Here is a 19,048-nt window from a genome sequence, read left to right as displayed (position 1 = left end):
AACTGTAAAGCACAGAGTTAAATTTTCCTGTCAAAACATAGTCTATGACGTTCCCTGAGTCACATGGGGTGCCTGTGCAAAATTTTGTGATTGTACATGCGACAGTGCGGATTCCTTTAGTGGACATACACAGACACATGCACACACAGACACATACACTCAGCTTTATATATTAGATATACAGTGTGTGCCCGCGATAGTTACGGTCTCTCTATTTCTCTCACAGTCACCGTCTTTCTCGCTTTCTGTCTGTCTCTTTCTCTATCTGTCTGTCTCTCTGTCGCTTTCCCTGCCTTTCTCTATCTATTGTCTGTCTGTCTTTTTTCCCTGTCTGTCTCTTTTCCTGTCTGTCTTTTTATCTCTTTCCCTATCTGTCTCGCTATCTTTTTACCTATCTGTCTCTCTATGTCTTTCCCTGTCTGTCTGTCTCTCTCTGTGTTTGTCTTTCTCTTTCCCTGTCTGTCTCTTTCAATGTCTGTCTCTTTGTCTGTGTCTATCTGTGTCTGTTTGTTTCTTTGTCTGTCTGTCTCTGCCTGTCTGTATATTTCCCTGTCTGTCTCTTTCTGTCTCTTTGTCTGTCCCTGTCTCTCCATCTCTTTCCCTGTCTGTCTTTTTCCCTGTCTGTCTGCCTCTTTCCCTGTCTGTGTGTCTCTTTCCCTGTCTTTCTCTTTCTGTCTCTTTGTCTGTCCCTGTCTGTCTGTCTCTTTCCCTGTCTGTCTTTTTCCCTGTCTGTCTGCCTCTTTACCTGTCTGTGTGTCTCTTTCCCTGTCTGTCTCTTTATCTGTCTCTCTTTCCCTGTCTGTCTCTTTGTCTGTTTCTGCCTGTCTCTGTCTGTCTGTCTCTGCCTGTCTGTCTCTTTCCCTGTCTGTCTGTCTATTTCCATGTCTGTCTCTTTGTCTATTTCCCTGTCTCTTTCCCTGTCTCTTTCCCTGTCTGTCTCTTTGTCTATTTCCCTGTCTCTTTCCCTGTCTCTTTCCCTGTCTGTCTCTTTGTCTGTCTGTCTCTGCCTGTCTCTGTCTGTCTCTGCCTGTCTGTCTCTTTCCCTGTCTGTCTGTCTCTGCCTGTCTGTCTCTTTCCCTGTCTGTCTCTCTTTGTATGTCTGTCTCTTTCCTTGTCTTTCTGTCTATTTCCCTGTCTATTTCCTTGTCTCTTTCCCTGTCTCTTTGTCAGTCTGTCTGTCTGTCTGTGTCTTTCCCTGGCTGGATTGTGACACTCCAACATTCTTCTGAAGTTCTGGCTGCACTGTTGCTCTCAGCTCCATTGACTTTAATGGAGGCAGGTTTTTTGGCAAACAACTGTAAAGCGCGAAGTTAAAATTTCCCTTCAAAACAAATCAGTCAAATGGAGCGTATGTGCAAAATTTCGTGATTGCACATGTGACTGTCCGAACTCCTTTAGTGAACATACACACAGACATACCTACATGCATACATAAATACATACATACATATATACAGTACAGACCAAACGTTTGGACACACCTTCTTATTCAAAGAGTTTTCTTTATTTTCATGACTCTGAAAATTGTAGATTCACATTGAAGGCATCATAGCTATGAATTAACACATGTGGAATGAAATACTTAAAAAAGTGTGAAACAACTGAAAATATGTCTTATATTCTAGGTTCTTCAAAGTAGCCACCTTTTGCTGTGATTTCTATTTTGCACACTCTTGGCATTTTCTTGATGAGCTTCAAGAGGTAGTCACCGGAAATGGTCTTCCAATAGTCTTGAAGGAGTTCCCAGAGATGCTTAGCACTTGTTGGCCCTTTTGCCTTCACTCTGCAGTCCAGCTCACCCCAAACCATCTCAATTGGGTTCAGGTCTGGTGTCTGTGGAGGCCAGGTCATCTGGTGTAGCACCCCATCACTCTCTTTCTTAGTCAAATAGCCCTTACACAGCCTGGAGGTGTGTTTGGGGTCATTGTCCTGTTGAAAAATAAATGATGGTCCAACTAAACGCAAACCGGATGGAATAGCATGCCGCTGCAAGATGCTATGGTAACCATGCTGGTTCAGTATGCCTTCAATTTTGAATAAATCCCCAACAGTGTCACCAGCAAAGCACCCCCACACCATCACACCTCCTCCTCCATTCTTCAAGGTGGTGTCACGCTCCCCGGTGCCCGTGCCTTGTTCCCCGGTGCCCGTGCCACGCTCCCCGGTTCTCCTGCCTTGCTCCCCGGCTCCCCTGCCACGCTCCCCCGCTCCCGGACCTCGCTTCCCCGCTCCCGTGCCACGCTCCCCGGTCCCCCGCTCCTCAGCTTCCATGCTCCCTCACCTGCATCCTCCAGGCAACCCAGTCCCCGGTCCCGGCGCTCGTCTGCTGTCCTGAGCCGGCCCGGCACTCTTGCCTCCTGCACACCGCATCCTGCTCTGGCTTCTGGCACCCGGGCCTCGCGCATGCGCATTAGGGCGCGCGCGCGGTCATTGACCTTTTCTTAAAGGGCCAGCGTCCTCCAACAGGATATTGAAGATGCAGGTACAGGGTATATAGAGGGTTCCTTTCCAATTGGGCGGGGCCTGTTCTTCGTGTTTGCTAAGCTAGGAGTCAGGTCTCCCTGTGCCATTGTCTCGTACTTACCTATCTCTCTTGTAGAGTCGCTCCTGTCTCGCCAACCGGTCCTGACGATTCCAGAACCCCGAACGGTGACTGTCCGCCATCTCGTCAGTCCCTACCATCTCCGATCCCTGGATCCGTGTGGTGACCCACCTGCTCGCTCCGTTGGTTCCGGATTCTGCCTGACATCATCTCGGCCTCCAAACTTGAGCTCCGTCACCCGGACTGCCTTCAGAGACTCCGTGGTCCCAGGGACTTCTTCACTCCACTCCTCTGAACGGACTGTCCTGCTACCCGTAGTGCTCCAGCTACCGGGCACCTTGCCCTTGGTGAGGTGTTTAGCCCAGTGGATCCACCTCCTGGGCCTACCCATCCTCCTAGTCCTAACAGGTGGGAACCAGGCATATAGAGTCCATCCGTTCACCTTTTCTGCGCAGCACAAAGACATGGTGGTTAGATCCAAAGATCTCAAATTTGGACTCATCAGAACAAAGCACAGATTTTCACTGGTCTAATGTCCATTCCTTGTATTCTTTAGCCCACACAAGTCTCTTCTGCTTGTTGCCTGTCCTTAGCAGTGGTTTCCTAGCAGCTATTTTACCATGAAGACCTGCTGCACAAAGTCTCCTCTTAACAGTTGTTCTAGAGTTGTGTCTGCTGCTAGATCTCTGTGTGGCATTGACCTGGTCTCTTATCTGAGCTGCTGTTAACCTGCAATTTCTCAGGCTGGTAACTCAGATAAACCTATCCTCCGCAGTAGAGGTGACTCTTGGTCTTCCTATCCTGGGGCGGTCCTCATGTGAGCCAGTTTCTTTGTAGCATTTGATGTTTTTTGCCACTGCACTTGGGGACACTTTCAAAATTTTCCCAATTTTTCGGACTCACTGACCTTCATTTCTTAAAGTAATGATGGCCACTCGTTTTTCTTTAGTTAGCTGCTTTTTTTTCTTGCCATAATACAAATTCTGACAGTCTATTCAGTAGGACTATAAGCTGTGTATCCACCAGACTTCTGCACAACACAAATGATGGGCCCAACCCCATTTATAAGGCAAGAAATCCCACTTATTAAAACTGACAGGGCACACCTGTGAAGTGAAAACCATTTCCGGTGACTACCTCTTGAAGCTCATCAAGAGAATGCCAAGAGTGTGCAAAGCAGTAATGAAAGCAAAAGGTGGCTACTTTGAAGAACCTAGAAAATAAGACATATTTTCAGTTGTTTCACACTTTTTTCGTAAGTATTTCATTCCACATGTGCTAATTCATAGTTTTGATGCCTTCAATGTGAATCTACAATTTTCCGGTCATGAAGATAAAGAAAACTGTTTCAATGAGAAGGTGTGTCCAAACATTTGGTCTGTACTGTATATACACTCAGCTTTTTAAATATATATACAGTTAGGTCCAGAAATATTTGGACAGTGACACAAGTTTTGTTATTTTAGCTGTTTACAAAAACATGTTCAGAAATACAATTATATATATATATATATAATATGGGCTGAAAGTGCACACTCCCAGCTGCAATATGAGAGTTTTCACATCCAAATCGGAGAAAGGGTTTAGGAATCATAGCTCTGTAATGCATAGCCTCCTCATTTTCAAGGGACCAAAAGTAATTGGACAAGGGACTCTAAGGGCTGCAATTAACTCTGAAGGCGTCTCCCTCGTTAACCTGTAATCAATGAAGTAGTTAAAAGGTCTGGGGTTGATTACAGGTGTGTGGTTTTGCATTTGGAAGCTGTTGCTGTGACCAGACAACATGCGGTCTAAGGAACTCTCAATTGAGGTGAAGCAGAACATCCTGAGGCTGAAAAAAAAGAAAAAATCCATCAGAGAGATAGCAGACATGCTTGGAGTAGCAAAATCAACAGTCGGTTACATTCTGAGAAAAAAGGAATTGACTGGTGAGCTTGGGAACTCAAAAAGGCCTGGGCGTCCACGGATGACAACAGTGGTGGATGATCGCCGCATACTTTCTTTGGTGAAGAAGAACCCGTTCACAACATCAACTGAAGTCCAGAACACTCTCAGTGAAGTAGGTGTATCTGTCTCTAAGTCAACAGTAAAGAGAAGACTCCATGAAAGTAAATACAAAGGGTTCACATCTAGATGCAAACCATTCATCAATTCCAAAAATAGACAGGCCAGAGTTAAATTTGCTGAAAAACACCTCATGAAGCCAGCTCAGTTCTGGAAAAAGTATTCTATGGACAGATGAGACAAAGATCAACCTGTACAAGAATGATGGGAAGAAAAAAGTTTGGAGAAGAAAGGGAACGGCACATGATCCAAGGCACACCACATCCTCTGTAGAACATGGTGGAGGCAACGTGATGGCATGGGCATGCATGGCTTTCAATGGCACTGGGTCACTTGTGTTTATTGATGACATAACAGCAGACAAGAGTAGCCAGATGAATTCTGAAGTGTACCGGGATATACTTTCAGCCCAGATTCAGCCAAATGCCGCAAAGTTGATCGGATGGCGCTTCATAGTACAGATGGACAATGACCCCAAGCATACAGCCAAAGCTACCCAGGAGTTCATGAGTTCAAAAAAGTGGAACATTCTGCAATGGCCAAGTCAATCACCAGATCTTAACCCAATTGAGCATGCATTTCACTTGCTCAAATCCAGACTTAAGACGGAAAGACCCACAAACAAGCAAGACCTGAAGGCTGCGGCTGTAAAGGCCTGGCAAAGCATTAAGAAGGAGGAAACCCAGCGTTTGGTGATGTCCATGGGTTCCAGACTTAAGGCAGTGATTGCCTCCAAAGGATTCGCAACAAAATATTGAAAATAAAAAATTTTTTTTGGGGTTTGGTTTATTTGTCCAATTGCTTTTGACCTCCTAAAATGTGGAGTGTTTGTAAAGAAATGTGTACAATTCCTACAATTTCTATCAGATATTTTTATTCAAACCTTCAAATTAAACGTTACAATCTGCACTTGAATTCTGTTGTAGAGGTTTCATTTCAAATCCAATGTGGTGGCATGCAGAGGCCAACTCGCGAAAATTGTGTCACTGTCCAAATATTTCTGGACCTAACTGTATATATATATACATATATATACACATATATATATTTAAAAAAAAAAAAAATATATATATATATATATATATATGTATATATATTTATTTATAATATGCAGCTGGTTGCCATGAAAGGAGGGACCCCCCCACCCAGGCTATTAGTGTCTGCCATGCTTAGACTTGTATTGAAAAGTGACCTCCAGCTCGCACCATGAAACACTAGAGCGATTCGGCAGGTCACAACCTGCTAAAGACCGCTTGGAGAGACGCTGATAGAAGGTGAATGGGGCAGGGACCTTAGATTAGAAGCAGAACTCCAGAGCTGCAATAAATAAAATGCTGGAGTGGTGCTTTAACTATAGGAATGGACTTAAAGAAGAAGTCAGCACCTCTGTACCTACAGATATAAGGGCTACATTATCTGTGTTATAAGGACCGATCAGAAAATCCTCAGATCCTTCAGTTTTCCAGTATTTACCTGCTTATTTCATTTACTACTCGTCCTCTGATGATGATCACATTCCGTGATGTCACATGAGGTCACCATTGTGCTGTCACTGCCCGTGTGGTTCTAATGAGTGACGCTGCAGGCAGAGGCTCTGTTTGGAGTGGCTGACTGTGTACTACACAACAAGCGATATTCCTCCAGGCTAAAATGCGATTTGCAATTCTTCTATTTGTCAGTTTGCTATTAGCATCTGTGGATGGCGCGCCTATCACCACCGGCCGCCATGATTCCAGGGCTTTGATCCCTGCAGGTAAGTGCTTTACCAAATATTCACTCATTATGGGATTATTGTTAGTAACTGAGATAATACATTTCATGGAGGAATATTCATAAGTTACTTGTAATTTTAGGAGTCTTCTCGCATCATGTGTTCCCTATTCCAGGCCCTCAAACAAATTGTAAACTTGAATGGGGATTCATCTGTGTGATTTCATTAATACTTTTGGGGGAAATAATTACAAATGTTTGATTTTTAAGGAATGTCTCCACTTTTTGGGATTTACTATTATCCTGATCTGTTCAGTCCTAGAGTTCAGGCCCGCCATACTCATGAGACTAACGAGAGTCAAACTCGCCGATCTCAGCAGCGCTGCCCACAGTCCAATGTCCAATTTCCAAGTGTTGCTAATTTGGTCTCAGCTAAATAAGCCGGCCCCAGAGGGGTCTACCAGCGGCCTTCTTACAGAGAACATACAATAGGTGCGGTTGGCAGAGTAAGCGCTCCTGTGTATGGAGGAGTCCGGAGAAATATCTGCCAGCTGAACCTCTGGTGGACAGATATTTATTGTGTCTGCGTTCCCTTACTCAGAGGGATGGTCCTAGGTCTGGTTAAGTAAATTAGGTGCAAAATATAATGTATATATTAGTAGCTCTAAATATCTGACATGTTCTTGATCTTTTCTCCCTCTAGAATTCTATACTATGTTTGATATATCTGCTGCCGTTCTCTTCTTGTGTGGATTTTTCCTTGGTATCATCTGTACCATCTTATGTGGGTAAGTCTTATAATGATTTATGGGCTACACAGGAGCCTGTATAAGAAATATCACATCTTCAGGTTATCACACGATTCAGTAAAAGATATAATCTACTGTAGATGTTTGGTGACTCCTAAACTAAAGTCTGACCTGCTGGAAGCACAATGGACCTTTCTGTAAACTATTAAAAAAAAAAAATGCTAATTGTAAAAGATACCAAAAATTACTGCAGATAGGGCTAATAAAAAAAGATGATAAATCTGTCTTTATAAGAGTCTGCAGAACATAGATAGGGTTTATTTCAACAACTGACTTTTGTTTTTATCATTTTATAGACACCTGACTAAGAGTAAATTCTGGATACGGATTACAAGACGATATTCCACAGAAGCAGATAAAAAGAGTGGGGCTCATCCTAGCGGTAAGTACGGTCTGACAGTAATATCGGTGTCTATACAGAGACTTCTCGGTGACGCAGTCCACAGTGTAAAGTTGGATAATTACTCTAGTGACTTTCTGATCCGTCTCTTTCAAGACATGAAATATATTTAAAAGAGAAAATAATAAAAAAGTAAAAATAATTTCTTAGTAGATGTTGCAAGTGAATGTATCATAGACATAGAGGGAAGAATCTAGAAGAAACATATAGAAGTTTTTCCTTTTGTAATGCTGACTTCAATGTTCTGTTACAGGAGAAAAAGAGGATGAAACACCTATTATAAATGATGGTGCTCCTCCTGGACCCATGGATGACCACAGAGATGTCCCCATAAACAGCGACATCTCTACGTGTGGCCCCCATTATGTCACAATCAATATGGATCCATATGAAGATGTGATCGTCTCCTCTGACAGTAAGTTTTCCAGCTTTTATCATCTAATATAAAAAGCTGAGTGTATGTATGTGTGTATGTGTGTATGCCCGCTAAAGGAATTCGCACTGTCGCATGTACAATCACAAACTTTTGCACAGACACTCCATTTGACTCAGGGAACGTCATAAACTATGTTTTGAGGGGAAATCTTAACCCTGCACTTTACAGTTATTCGCCAAAAAACCTTCCTCCATTAAAATCAATGGAGCTGGGAGCCACAGTGCAGGCAGAACTTCAGAATGTGCAGCCATGCCCTTAAATGGAATGTTGGCATGTCACAATGCAGCCAGGGAAAGAAGCAGACAGGGAAAGAGGCAGACAGGGAAAGAGGCAGACAGGGAAAGAGACAGACAGGGAAAGAGACAGACAAGGAAAGAGACAGAGACAGGGAAAGAAACAGGGAAAGAGACAGACAGACAGGGAAAGAAACAGGGAAAGAGACAGACAGACAGGGAAAGACAGACAGGGAAACACAGGGAAAGAGACAGACTGGGAAAGAGGCAGACAGGGAAAGAGACAGACAGACAGGGAAAGAGACAGACAGACAGGGAAAGAGACAGACAGACAGGGAAAGAGACAGATAGACTGGGAAAGAGACAGACAGACCAGGAAAGAGACAGACAGGGAAAGAGACAAAGAGACAAACAGGGAAAGAGACAGACAGGGAAAGAGATAGAGACAGACAGGGAGAGAGACAGATACAGAGAGACAGACAGGGAAAAAGACAGACAGGGAAAAATACAGACAGGGAAAAAGAGACAGATAGGGAAAGAAACAGACAGAGAAAGAAACAGACAGAGAAAGAGACAGACAGAGAAAGAGACAGACAGGGAAAGAGACAGACTGGGAAAGAGACAGACAGGGAAAGAGAGAGACAGGGAAAGAGACAGACAGGGAAAGAAACAGACAGGGAAAAAGACAGACAGGGAAAGAGACAGATAGACAGGGAAAGAGACAGACAGACAGGGAAAGAGACAGACAGACAGGAAAAGTGACAGACAGGGAAAGACACAGACAGGGAAAGAGACAAAGAGACAAACAGGGAAAGAGACAGACAGGGAAACACAGGGAAAGAGACAGACAGGGAAAGAGATAGACAGAGACAGACAGGGAGAGAGACAGATACAGAGAGACAGGGAAAGAGATAGAGAGACAGACAGGGAAAAAGACAGACAGGGAAAAAGACAGTCAGGGAAAAAGAGACAGACAGGGAAAGAGACAGCCAGAGAAAGAGACAGACAGAGAAAGAGACAGACAGAGAAAGAGACAGACAGGGAAAGAGACAGACAGGGAAAGAGACAGACAGGGAAAGAGACAGAGACAGGTAAAACAAAAAGACAGGGAAAGAGACAGATAGATAGATAGGGAAAGAGACAGACAGGGAAAGAGACAAACAGATCAGGAAAGAGACAGACCAGGATAGAGACAGACAGACAGGGAAAGAGGCAGGGAAACACAGGGAAAGAGACTGACATGGAAAGAGACAGACAGAGACAGACAGGGAAAGAGACACACAGAGACAGTGAAAGAGACAGATACAGAGAGACAGGGAAAGAGATAGAGAGACAGACAGGGAGAGAGATAGAGAGACAGACAGGGCAAAAGACAGACAGAGAAAGAGACAGACAGACAAAGAGATAGAGAGAGACAGACAGACACAGAGAGAGACAGACAGAGACTGGAAGAGAAACAGAGAGACAGTTACTATCCTGGGTAATGTCGGGTGCTACGGCTAGTGTACTATAACGTGTATTTAACAAAGAAAAGCTTCCAAATACAAATTATTTCTAAAAGGAGCATGTCGGTGAATAAAACCCAATACAAAACTGTAATTCTGAGAGTTTGGTCCCTCTATTTTCATAATTAACTTGACCATTAAGAGATGATAAAACCTGTATAATGTTTAGATTTTTAAGAAACATATAAAACTTTAATATTATTAATGCTAATTTCAATGTTCTGTGTTACAGAAGAACAAGAGGATGACATCACTAATGTAAATGATGATGGACTGATGGCCAAAACAAGAGATGTCATAGAAAAAAACAACATCTCTACACTTGGCCCCCATTATGTCATAACTGATACTGACCCATATGAGGATGTGACCATCGCCTCTGACAGTAAGTTCTCGGGATTATATAAGGTGTTTAACAGAAAGAAAATGGGCAATTAAAAAAGTCTCTAAAAGAGGTGTTTAATCTCTATACATAGAATGCATACTGGGAAAGAGACAGACAGACAGGGAAAGACAGACAGGGAAACACAGGGAAAGAGATAGACAGGGAAAGGGGCAGACAGGGAAAGAGACAGACAGGGAAAGAGACAGACAGGGAAAGAGACAGACAGGGAAAGAGACAGAGAAATAGATAGACAGACAGGGAAAGAAACAGATCGGGAAAGAGACAGACAGACAGGGAAAGAGACAGACCAGGAAAGAGACAGACAGCCAGGGAATGAGACAGACAGGGAAAGAGATAGATAGACAGGGAAAGAGACAGACAAAATGACAGACAATGAAAGAGACAGACAGGGAAAGAGATACAATGAAAGAGACAGACAGGGAAAGAGACAGACAGGGAAAGAGACAGACAGACCAGGAAAGAGACAGACAGACAGGGAAAGATACAAAGAGACAAACAGGGAAAGAGACAGACAGGGAAACACAGGGAAAGAGACAGACAGGAAAAGAGATAGAGACAGACAGGGAGAGAGACAGATACAGAGAGACAGGGAATGAGATAGAGAGACAGAGAGGGAAAAAGACAGACAGGGAAAAAGAGACAGACAGGGAAAGAGACAGACAGAGAAAGAGACAGACAGAGAAAGAGACAGATAGGGAAAAAGACAGACAGAGAAAAAGAGACAGACAGGGAAAGAGACAGACAGGGAAAGAGACAGACAGGGAAAGCGACAGACAGGGAAAGAGACAGACAGAAAGGGAAAGAAACAGAGACAGGGAAAAAGACAGACAGACATGGAAAGAGACAGACAGGGAAAGACACAGACAGGGAAAGACACAGACAGGGAAAGAGACAAAGAGACAAACAGTGAAAGAGACAGACAGGGAAAGAGATAGACAGAGACAGACAGGGAGAGAGACAGATACAGAGAGACAGGGAAAGATATAGAGAGACAGACAGGGAAAAATACAGACAGGGAAAAAGTGACAGACAGGGAAAAAGTGACAGACAGGGAAAGAGACAGACAGGGAAAGAGACAGACAGGGAAAGAGACAGACAGGGAAAGAGACAGACAGACAGACATGGATAGAAACAGAGACAGGGAAAAAGACAGACAGGGAAAGCGACAGACAGACAGGAAAAGAGACAAACAGATCAGGAAAGCGACAGAAAGATCAGGAAAGAGACAGACAGACCGGGATAGAGACAGACAGACCGGGATAGAGACAGACAGACAGGGAAAGAGGCAGGGAAACACAGGGAAAGAGACTGACATGGAAAGAGACAGACAAAGACAGACAGGGAAAGAGACAGACAGAGACAGACAGGGAAAGAGACACACAGAGACAGTGAAAGAGACAGATACAGAGAGACAGGGAAAGAGATAGAGAGACAGACAGGGAGAGAGATAGAGAGACAGACAGGGCAAAAGACAGACAGAGAAAGAGTCAGACAGACAAAGAGATAGAGACAGACAGACAGACACAGAGAGAGACAGACAGAGACTGGAAGAGAAACAGAGAGACAGTTACTATCCCGGGTAATGCCGGGTGCTACGGCTAGTGTACTATAACGTGTATTTAACAAAGAAAAGATTCCAAATACAAATTATTTCTAAAAGGAGCATGTCGGTGAACAAAACCCAATACAAAACTGTAATTCTGAGGGTTTGGTCCCTCTATTTTCATAATTAACTGGACCATTAAGAGATGATAAAACCTGTATAATGTTTAGATTTTTAAGAAACATATAAAACTTTAATATTATTAATACTAATTTCAATGTTCTGTGTTACAGAAAAACAAGAGGATGACATCACTAATGTAAATGATGATGGACTGATGGCCAAAACAAGAGATGTCATCGAAAAAAACATCTCTACGCTTGGCCCCCATTATGTCATAACTGATATTGACCCATATGAGGATGTGACCATCGCCTCTGACAGTAAGTTCTCGGGATTATATAAGGTGTTTAACAGAAAGAAAATGGCCAATTAAAAAAGTCTCTAAAAGAGGTGTTTAAACTCTATACATAGAATGCACGCTGGTGGTTTATTCTTTCTGTTTTCATACTTTACTGTTCTATTTAAGCATTACAAAACTTATATAATAATATATAATATTAATATTCTTTTTTTAAAATTTAGCAACTGTAGTGGTGCAGTAAGTCCAAGTCTCCTGCCCCGTGTGCCATTCACATTTGCTGCCATTTTCATCTTCTATCACCGGCACTCCGGTCGGTCTTCTGTGATTTGTGACCTGCTGACAGCTCCAGTGTTTCATGGGGGTGCCCGGAGGTCACAACTCAATACAAGTCTATTAGAGCCTGATTCTGGCCTTGCTCCGGCTCTCATAGAGATGCTTTGGGAGCTTGTGACGTAGCGTCTGACTTCTGCCCAGTCAGAAGTTACAGTCACAAGATGACGAGTGGGACCTGAGTGGCGCTGAAAATGCATGAAAAAAAAGGTGAGTATAAGAACGGGCAATCGGCGACTAAGATTTAATGCCTCACTCCTGCACTGAAAGAGAAACAAACGCTGGGGTGCTGCTTTAACAAACATATAGAACTTATTTAACATATTTTAGAAATGCTAATTTCAATGTTTTATGTTACAGAAGAACAAGAGGATGGAATCAAAAAAGTAACTGATGATGCTCCTCATGGACCGATGGATGAAAAGAGAGATGTCTTTGAAGATATCGACCTCTCTACGCCTGGCCCTTTTTGTGTGATCATCAATAATGACCTAGATGAGGATGTGATCATTGCCTCTAACAGTACGTTCTTAGGTTTTAATATCAAGTATTTAATAGAGAAACTGATATATTTATTTAAATATATATTTAATCAATATCTAAAAGATTAACTGGTGGTAGATCATTTTATTTTCATAGTTAGGTATAAGGGTTATAAAATCTGTATAATACTAATATTCTTTAACAAATATATAGAAACTTTAATTTTATTAATGATATTTTCAATCTTACACCTTACAGAAGAACAAGAGGATGAAATAAATATTGCAAATGATGATGTTTCTCATGGATCGATGGCAGAAAAGAGAGAGGTCCTCGAAAACCTCAACAGCTCTACGCCTGGTCCTGGTTATATAGTCATCAATATGGACATAGATGAGGATGAGATCATCTCGTCTGACAGTAAGTTCATTTTTTCTTCTTGTTGATAAGCAGATTGTTTAGTACCTTTAATATTATCTGTTCTTCTAATTTACATAAGTCACATAAGTTAAAATCTAAAATCAATATATTTTCGAATTGCAGTTAGAGCAACTTCCTATTGTCCTAGTATCTCTGAACAGAGTAGAATCAATGTCCATTAATGATCTAATCTTATACACATTGTCTGTTACAGAACAAGAGGACAGAGAACAGACTCCACCTTCTCCTCTGAATCCTCCGCTGTTGACTACTCCTCCGCCTCCTCAAGATTTTGACAAATATCTTGGCCTGGGCAAATACATTGCGACAGCTAAAGGCTCCATGACATTTGCCTGTCAGGAGCTTCTGGCCTTTTTTGGTCAAAACCAAATGTAAGTTCTTAGAGCTTCTATGTTTTATGATATATATTATGTTTTAGTATTAAAAGTATTAATAATTAGAAATTGGGCACTAACGACCTAAACGATGGAAGCATTATTTTTCTTTATGCTGTGAGCTAAGACTTTCCGGCTACGTGAGAATCGGTTGTTGTCATTCTCGAATCACAAATATGATAAAGAATAATATAAATTATGTTTAAGAAATCACAATGGCTGATCATATGACTAACAAATTAAAAACACGAAGAAGAGTGGGTGAGCATGACCAAAACAATGAGATCAATATTTGGTTAAGATCACAATATCCATATACAGCAATACTAGCTTAAAATGGAAATGTACTAAATCAAAAGAGCTGATTGCTTAATAAAAAGTGCTCAATATCGGCAATCAATTTTACTACCAGATGCCATAAGCAAGTTCTTGTACCAGTACTAAGCCTTATTAATGCACAAAACTAATAACAAAAAGTCATGTCAGGGCTAAGTATGTTTAGACATGCTGTAGTAGCAAAAATGTGAGGCCACCACTTCAACCCTTGCAGTTGTTTCGCCATAACAGCTTTTTCAAGGGGTTATAAAAAACAAGATGGAGCGTTGTATATGTACCATGAGTGAGGGATTGCTAGGAAGCTGTAATCTGATCAAACAAGATAAAAAAAAATGGTGAAGGGTACTATTCCCATCACTTATAGGGTGTACAACATACCTGAATATAGACATTAAATAATGCCCACTATATATTACATAATGCTGTATTACATATAATCTAGAGACAATGGATGACATTATTCTGTTGCCCCAACCATTATATTCTGTGTTCATGTACTTATAATAATCTTTACTGTTTTGCTGATTTTCTAACCTATATATTACAGGTGAGGAAGAGCGGCGTCTCGCTGTGTTCCCACAAAGAACATGGGATCCAGCTGGAGATGACAAATTTACACCAACAAAAAGTGGCAGATTCCGGGCTCGGTCTCTGACCCAAACCATTGAATACGACAATTACTGGACTTTACGCAGCTAGACGCACTTACAGAATATGTAAGATACCTACTGCACCACGAGGCAGATTCCGGGCTCGGTCTCTGTTCTCTTCACCGGATACTACATTTACTGGACTTTCCGCAGCTAGATGCACTCACAGATCATGTGAGATACCTACTGCACCATGAGGCAGATTCCGGGCTCGGTCTCTGGTCTCTTCACCGGATACTACATTTACTGGACTTTCCGCAGCTAGACGCACTCACAGAATATGTGAGTTACCTACTGCACCACGAGGCAGATTCCGGGCTCGGTCTCTGTTCTCTTCACCGGATACTACGTTTACTGGATTTTCTGCAGCTAGACGCACTCACAGATCATGTGAGATACCTACTGTACCATGAGGCAGATTCCGGGCTCGGTCTCTGTTCTCTTCACCGGATACTACGTTTACTGGATTGTCTGCAGCTAGACGCACTCACAGATCATGTGAGATACCTACTGCACCATGAGGCAGATTCCGGGCTCGGTCTCTGTTCTCATCAGTGGATAAAATTATTGAAGGACTTTCTGCAGCTAGATATAATCCCAAATAGAGTGACTTACCTGCTGCACCATGAGACAGATTCCGGGCTCGGTCTCTGTTCTCATCAATGACCATCTACAGCCTAAGGGAAGGGCAGTCCTTCAGTCAAGGTTCCCTAGAGGTTTCCTCCACTGGGGGTTTTTCCTCTCCTGAGTACTGAAGGCCGACTCTTTGTGAGTCCCATGGCCCTTTATCATCCTTAACATCGGGGCACTTTTTAATAATATTGCCATGACTTCTAATGGGAACTTCTACATTACCCATCTTGAATGAAATTAATAAAGAAGTCAGTGGATAAAATGTTGCAGTGTATCTGAGCTTTTGTTACTCTTTACAATACAGCAGAGTGTACACATCACTGAGGAGAGAATATTTTATGTAGTCATTAAACACATGGAGGCTTATAGTTGCCACACATTTTAGGTTACTCGTTAATCGTGCACATCTTCTTTGGACTGTTTCACAATGAGACTGAGACCTACACTTTGACCAGGACCTTTATGTCACTGCACATCATACCACTATGGTGCACATCATGACATCACAACTTAATGACTTGCATCGCCCAGGTCTAGTTATTGCTTTTGGAGATGCATATCCGTGATCACGGCCCAAAAAAACATCAGAGGCCTGGTCAAGCTGGAAATTCCAACCCAGGGTGAAGAAGACACAAGATGGCTGCAAGTGGAGGAAGATTAAGTAAATCTGTGGCTGCACCTGGCAGACAAATTGCTCAATTCGTGTGATGCAAATTGCAAAAAATCTTCACTTTGAAGAATACAACATTTTTGTACAATAGAAGTTGAATTCTTTCATCTCTATTAAGAGTCTTTAGTAAGGATTAGCAGACCCATGGATATTCGAGTTCACCAAACTTCCACGGACTGAAAGAAAGTTTGGTTCAGGAACTGATGTTGACTCCCGACAACGAACCCCATACAAGTCAATGGGGACCAGAAGCTCTGTGCTGTAAAATGTTTGTAGTAAGGGTTAAGGGGCTGAAAAAGGAAGCTAAATAGGATAAGAGCAGGAGAATTGCCCTGCAAACAAATGTACATAGGCAAATGACTTAACCCCTTAACGACCCATGACGTACTGGGTACGTCATGGATCGTGTGCCAGTAAGCCCCGCCCCCTGCCGCCGGCAGGCGGCGGCGTTCCGCGCACATATCAGCTGTTATCAACAGCTGACATGTGTGCCTGCTAGCTGCGACTGGAATCGCTTCCACCTGCGGCCATTAACCCCTTACATTTCGCTGCCAAAATCTTGGCAGCGATATGTATATGGGCGCCGCCATGACAGTCACTTACCCCGCCCCCACCGGAAGTCACGTGACATGATCACGTGACTTTCGGCGGTTGCCATGGTAGCACAGGGTCATGTGATGACGCCTGTAGCTAACATGACTCACTTCCTCTCAATGCCGGAATACAGCCGGCATTGAAAGTGAAGCAGCAAATCTGCAGTTCTCAGCTCTGTAGCTGAGATCTGCAGATAGTGCAAAGCGATCGGATTGCTGATCGCTATAGCCCCCTAGGGGGACTAGTAAAATAAAAAAAAAAAGTAAAAAAAAAAGTTTTAAAAAATTAAAAAAAAATAAAAAAACCTAAAATTTCAAATCACCCCCCTTTCACCCCATTGAAAATTAAAGGGTTAAAAAAATAAAAAATACACACATATTTGGTATCGCCATGTTCAGAAATGCCTGATCTATCAAAATATAAAATCAATAAATCTGATCAGTAAACAGCGTAGCGGCAAAAAAATTCCAAACGCCAAAATTACGTTTTTTGGTCGCCGCAAATTTTACGCAAAATGCAATAACAGGCGATCAAAGCGTAGCATCTGCTCAAAAATAGTACCGTTAAAAACGTCAGGTCGAGATGCAAAAAATAAGCCATCACTGAGCCTCAGATCCTGAAAAATGAGAACGCTACGGGTTTTGGAAAATGGCGCAAAACGTGCGCCACGTTTTTTGGACAAGCTTGTGAATTTTTTTTAACCCCTTAGATACAAGTAAACCTATACATTTTGGTGTCTACAAACTCGCACCGACCTGAGGCATCACATAGATACCTCAGTTTTACCATATAGGGAACACAGTGAATAAAATATCCCAAAAACTATTGTACGATCACACTTTTTTTGCAATTTTTCCGCACTTGGAATTTTTTTGCCGTTTTCCAGTACACTATATGGTAAAACTTATGGTTTCATTTAAAAGTACAACTCGTCCCGCAAAAAACAAGCCCTCATATGGCAAGATTGATGGAAAAATAAAAAAGTTACGCCTCTCGGAAGAAGGGGAGCAAAAAACAAAAATGCAAAAACGGAAAGTGCCCGGGGGCTGAAGGGGTTAAAGGGCTTCTGTCACCCTAGTAATTATGGTAACATAGCATGTAAATGAAGAAACAAAAAATTTTAACAGTGACCGAACAGACACCTATTTGTTGATTGATAACAGTCCACAGCTTCTGTGTGGTGTGGGATTTGTCCACCAGACAGATGAGTTTCAGAACAGGCTTCTGTCTTTTTTCATGGCTGTGCTGAAGTTGGGGGTGCTGATCTTAGGGTGCGTGCCCACGATCAGTGTTTGTAGCATTTTGGATGCAGCGTTGTTTTGCTGCATCCAAAACGCTGCGTTATACAGTACAAGCATAGTGGTCAGGATTTCTAGAAATCCCGTGCCCACTGTGCTTGTTTTTTCAGCAGCAAACATTGACCTGTGGTGCTTCTTTCCAAGCCATACTGTGGTGCCCCTGAGCCTTCAGGCACCACAAGGTACTGCACCTCCATTAGAGTGTAGTACTTATCCTGGTTCCAGGGAAGGTCGGTACCAGTTTCCTCTCACACAAACATATATTACCAGTGGGTTGCCCTCTCCAATGGGGACCGGACCAGAGTCAGGTCACAGTAGGGGGTCACTACAGCAGTTAGGTTTACAGGACGCCACCGTACCAGGGGCTCCCCGATCCACTGGAACTTGGGACTCAGGATCAGAGACCAGCAACCACTAGGGGGAGTCAGAAGTACACAGTGGGAGAGTAGGTTGACCTAGTGAGAGTAGTGAACCAGCCGGTAGCAGCGGCTGGGGGCAACAGCTCAGAATACACAACACAACTACAACAGAGAGAACAGCTACAGACATAGAGCAGAGCGGACGTGCCACGAGCAGCTCTGTGGGCCAAGGCATTCAACATGGTCCCTGGGGAGAAGCAGGCAGTTGCTTCCACAGGACTGGCGCTGTCGGGGTCCAGAACCCTAGGGCAGGCATACTTCACGTTGTCTACCAACTTTGCAAGGGTAGCGGGAAAAAGCTAGAACAGTCACCAGACCTGTCCCACCGAGTCTGCAGCCAAATAGCATATACTGTAGAATCTGGGGCCGAGGTCTTCGGCCAGCTCCACATCGGAACTGTGCTATCAGCATACAGAACGAGAGACTTTACTGACACTGGGATCAAGTGCTTCACGCCACGGGGGTCTGATACTTAGCGAATCAGAGGAGGAAGAACCCATAGGCTGACATACACACCGGACTTGACTTTTCACTCATCCGGGATCAGCTGGAGCCCATCGTGGCGGAGAACGGTACTCTGGGGCAGCGCCTGAACTACTTGTGAGGTACAGACCTGGAACCAAAGACCCTGTCTCTGCCTCTCCCTTTCCGGCGCTGGCGCCCAGCACTGCTGCGCCAACGGGGACTACCACCACCCCTGTCCATCCTTCATCATGCTCCCCAGGGTAATCCCACTCTGCCTGTGGAG

At 43.2% G+C, this 19,048-nt stretch overlaps 1 protein-coding gene and 1 long non-coding RNA gene across 2 annotated transcripts; both read left to right on the top strand.

Moving 5' to 3' along the window:
• The first annotated feature begins 6,256 nt into the window (after positions 1-6,256).
• LOC142289741 (uncharacterized) lies at positions 6,257-10,137 on the top strand. The gene is made up of 5 exons (XM_075333687.1): positions 6,257-6,359; positions 7,020-7,104; positions 7,422-7,507; positions 7,779-7,940; positions 9,932-10,137. Exons 1-5 carry the CDS (start codon positions 6,257-6,259, stop codon positions 10,135-10,137), a joined length of 642 nt encoding a protein of 213 aa, XP_075189802.1.
• A 1,908-nt stretch (positions 10,138-12,045) lies between these two features.
• Positions 12,046-13,203, top strand: LOC142289749 (uncharacterized). Its single transcript, XR_012750148.1, has 3 exons — positions 12,046-12,091; positions 12,763-12,924; positions 13,144-13,203. It is a non-coding gene; the product is annotated as an uncharacterized LOC142289749 (long non-coding RNA).
• Positions 13,204-19,048: the final 5,845 nt, after the last annotated feature.

The sequence above is a fragment of the Anomaloglossus baeobatrachus genome, chromosome 1 (genome assembly GCF_048569485.1).
Source record: "Anomaloglossus baeobatrachus isolate aAnoBae1 chromosome 1, aAnoBae1.hap1, whole genome shotgun sequence".
Classification (NCBI taxonomy): domain Eukaryota; kingdom Metazoa; phylum Chordata; class Amphibia; order Anura; family Aromobatidae; genus Anomaloglossus; species Anomaloglossus baeobatrachus.
The sequence above is the reverse complement of the archived record's forward strand: the minus strand, read 5'-3'. Positions and strand labels throughout refer to the sequence as shown.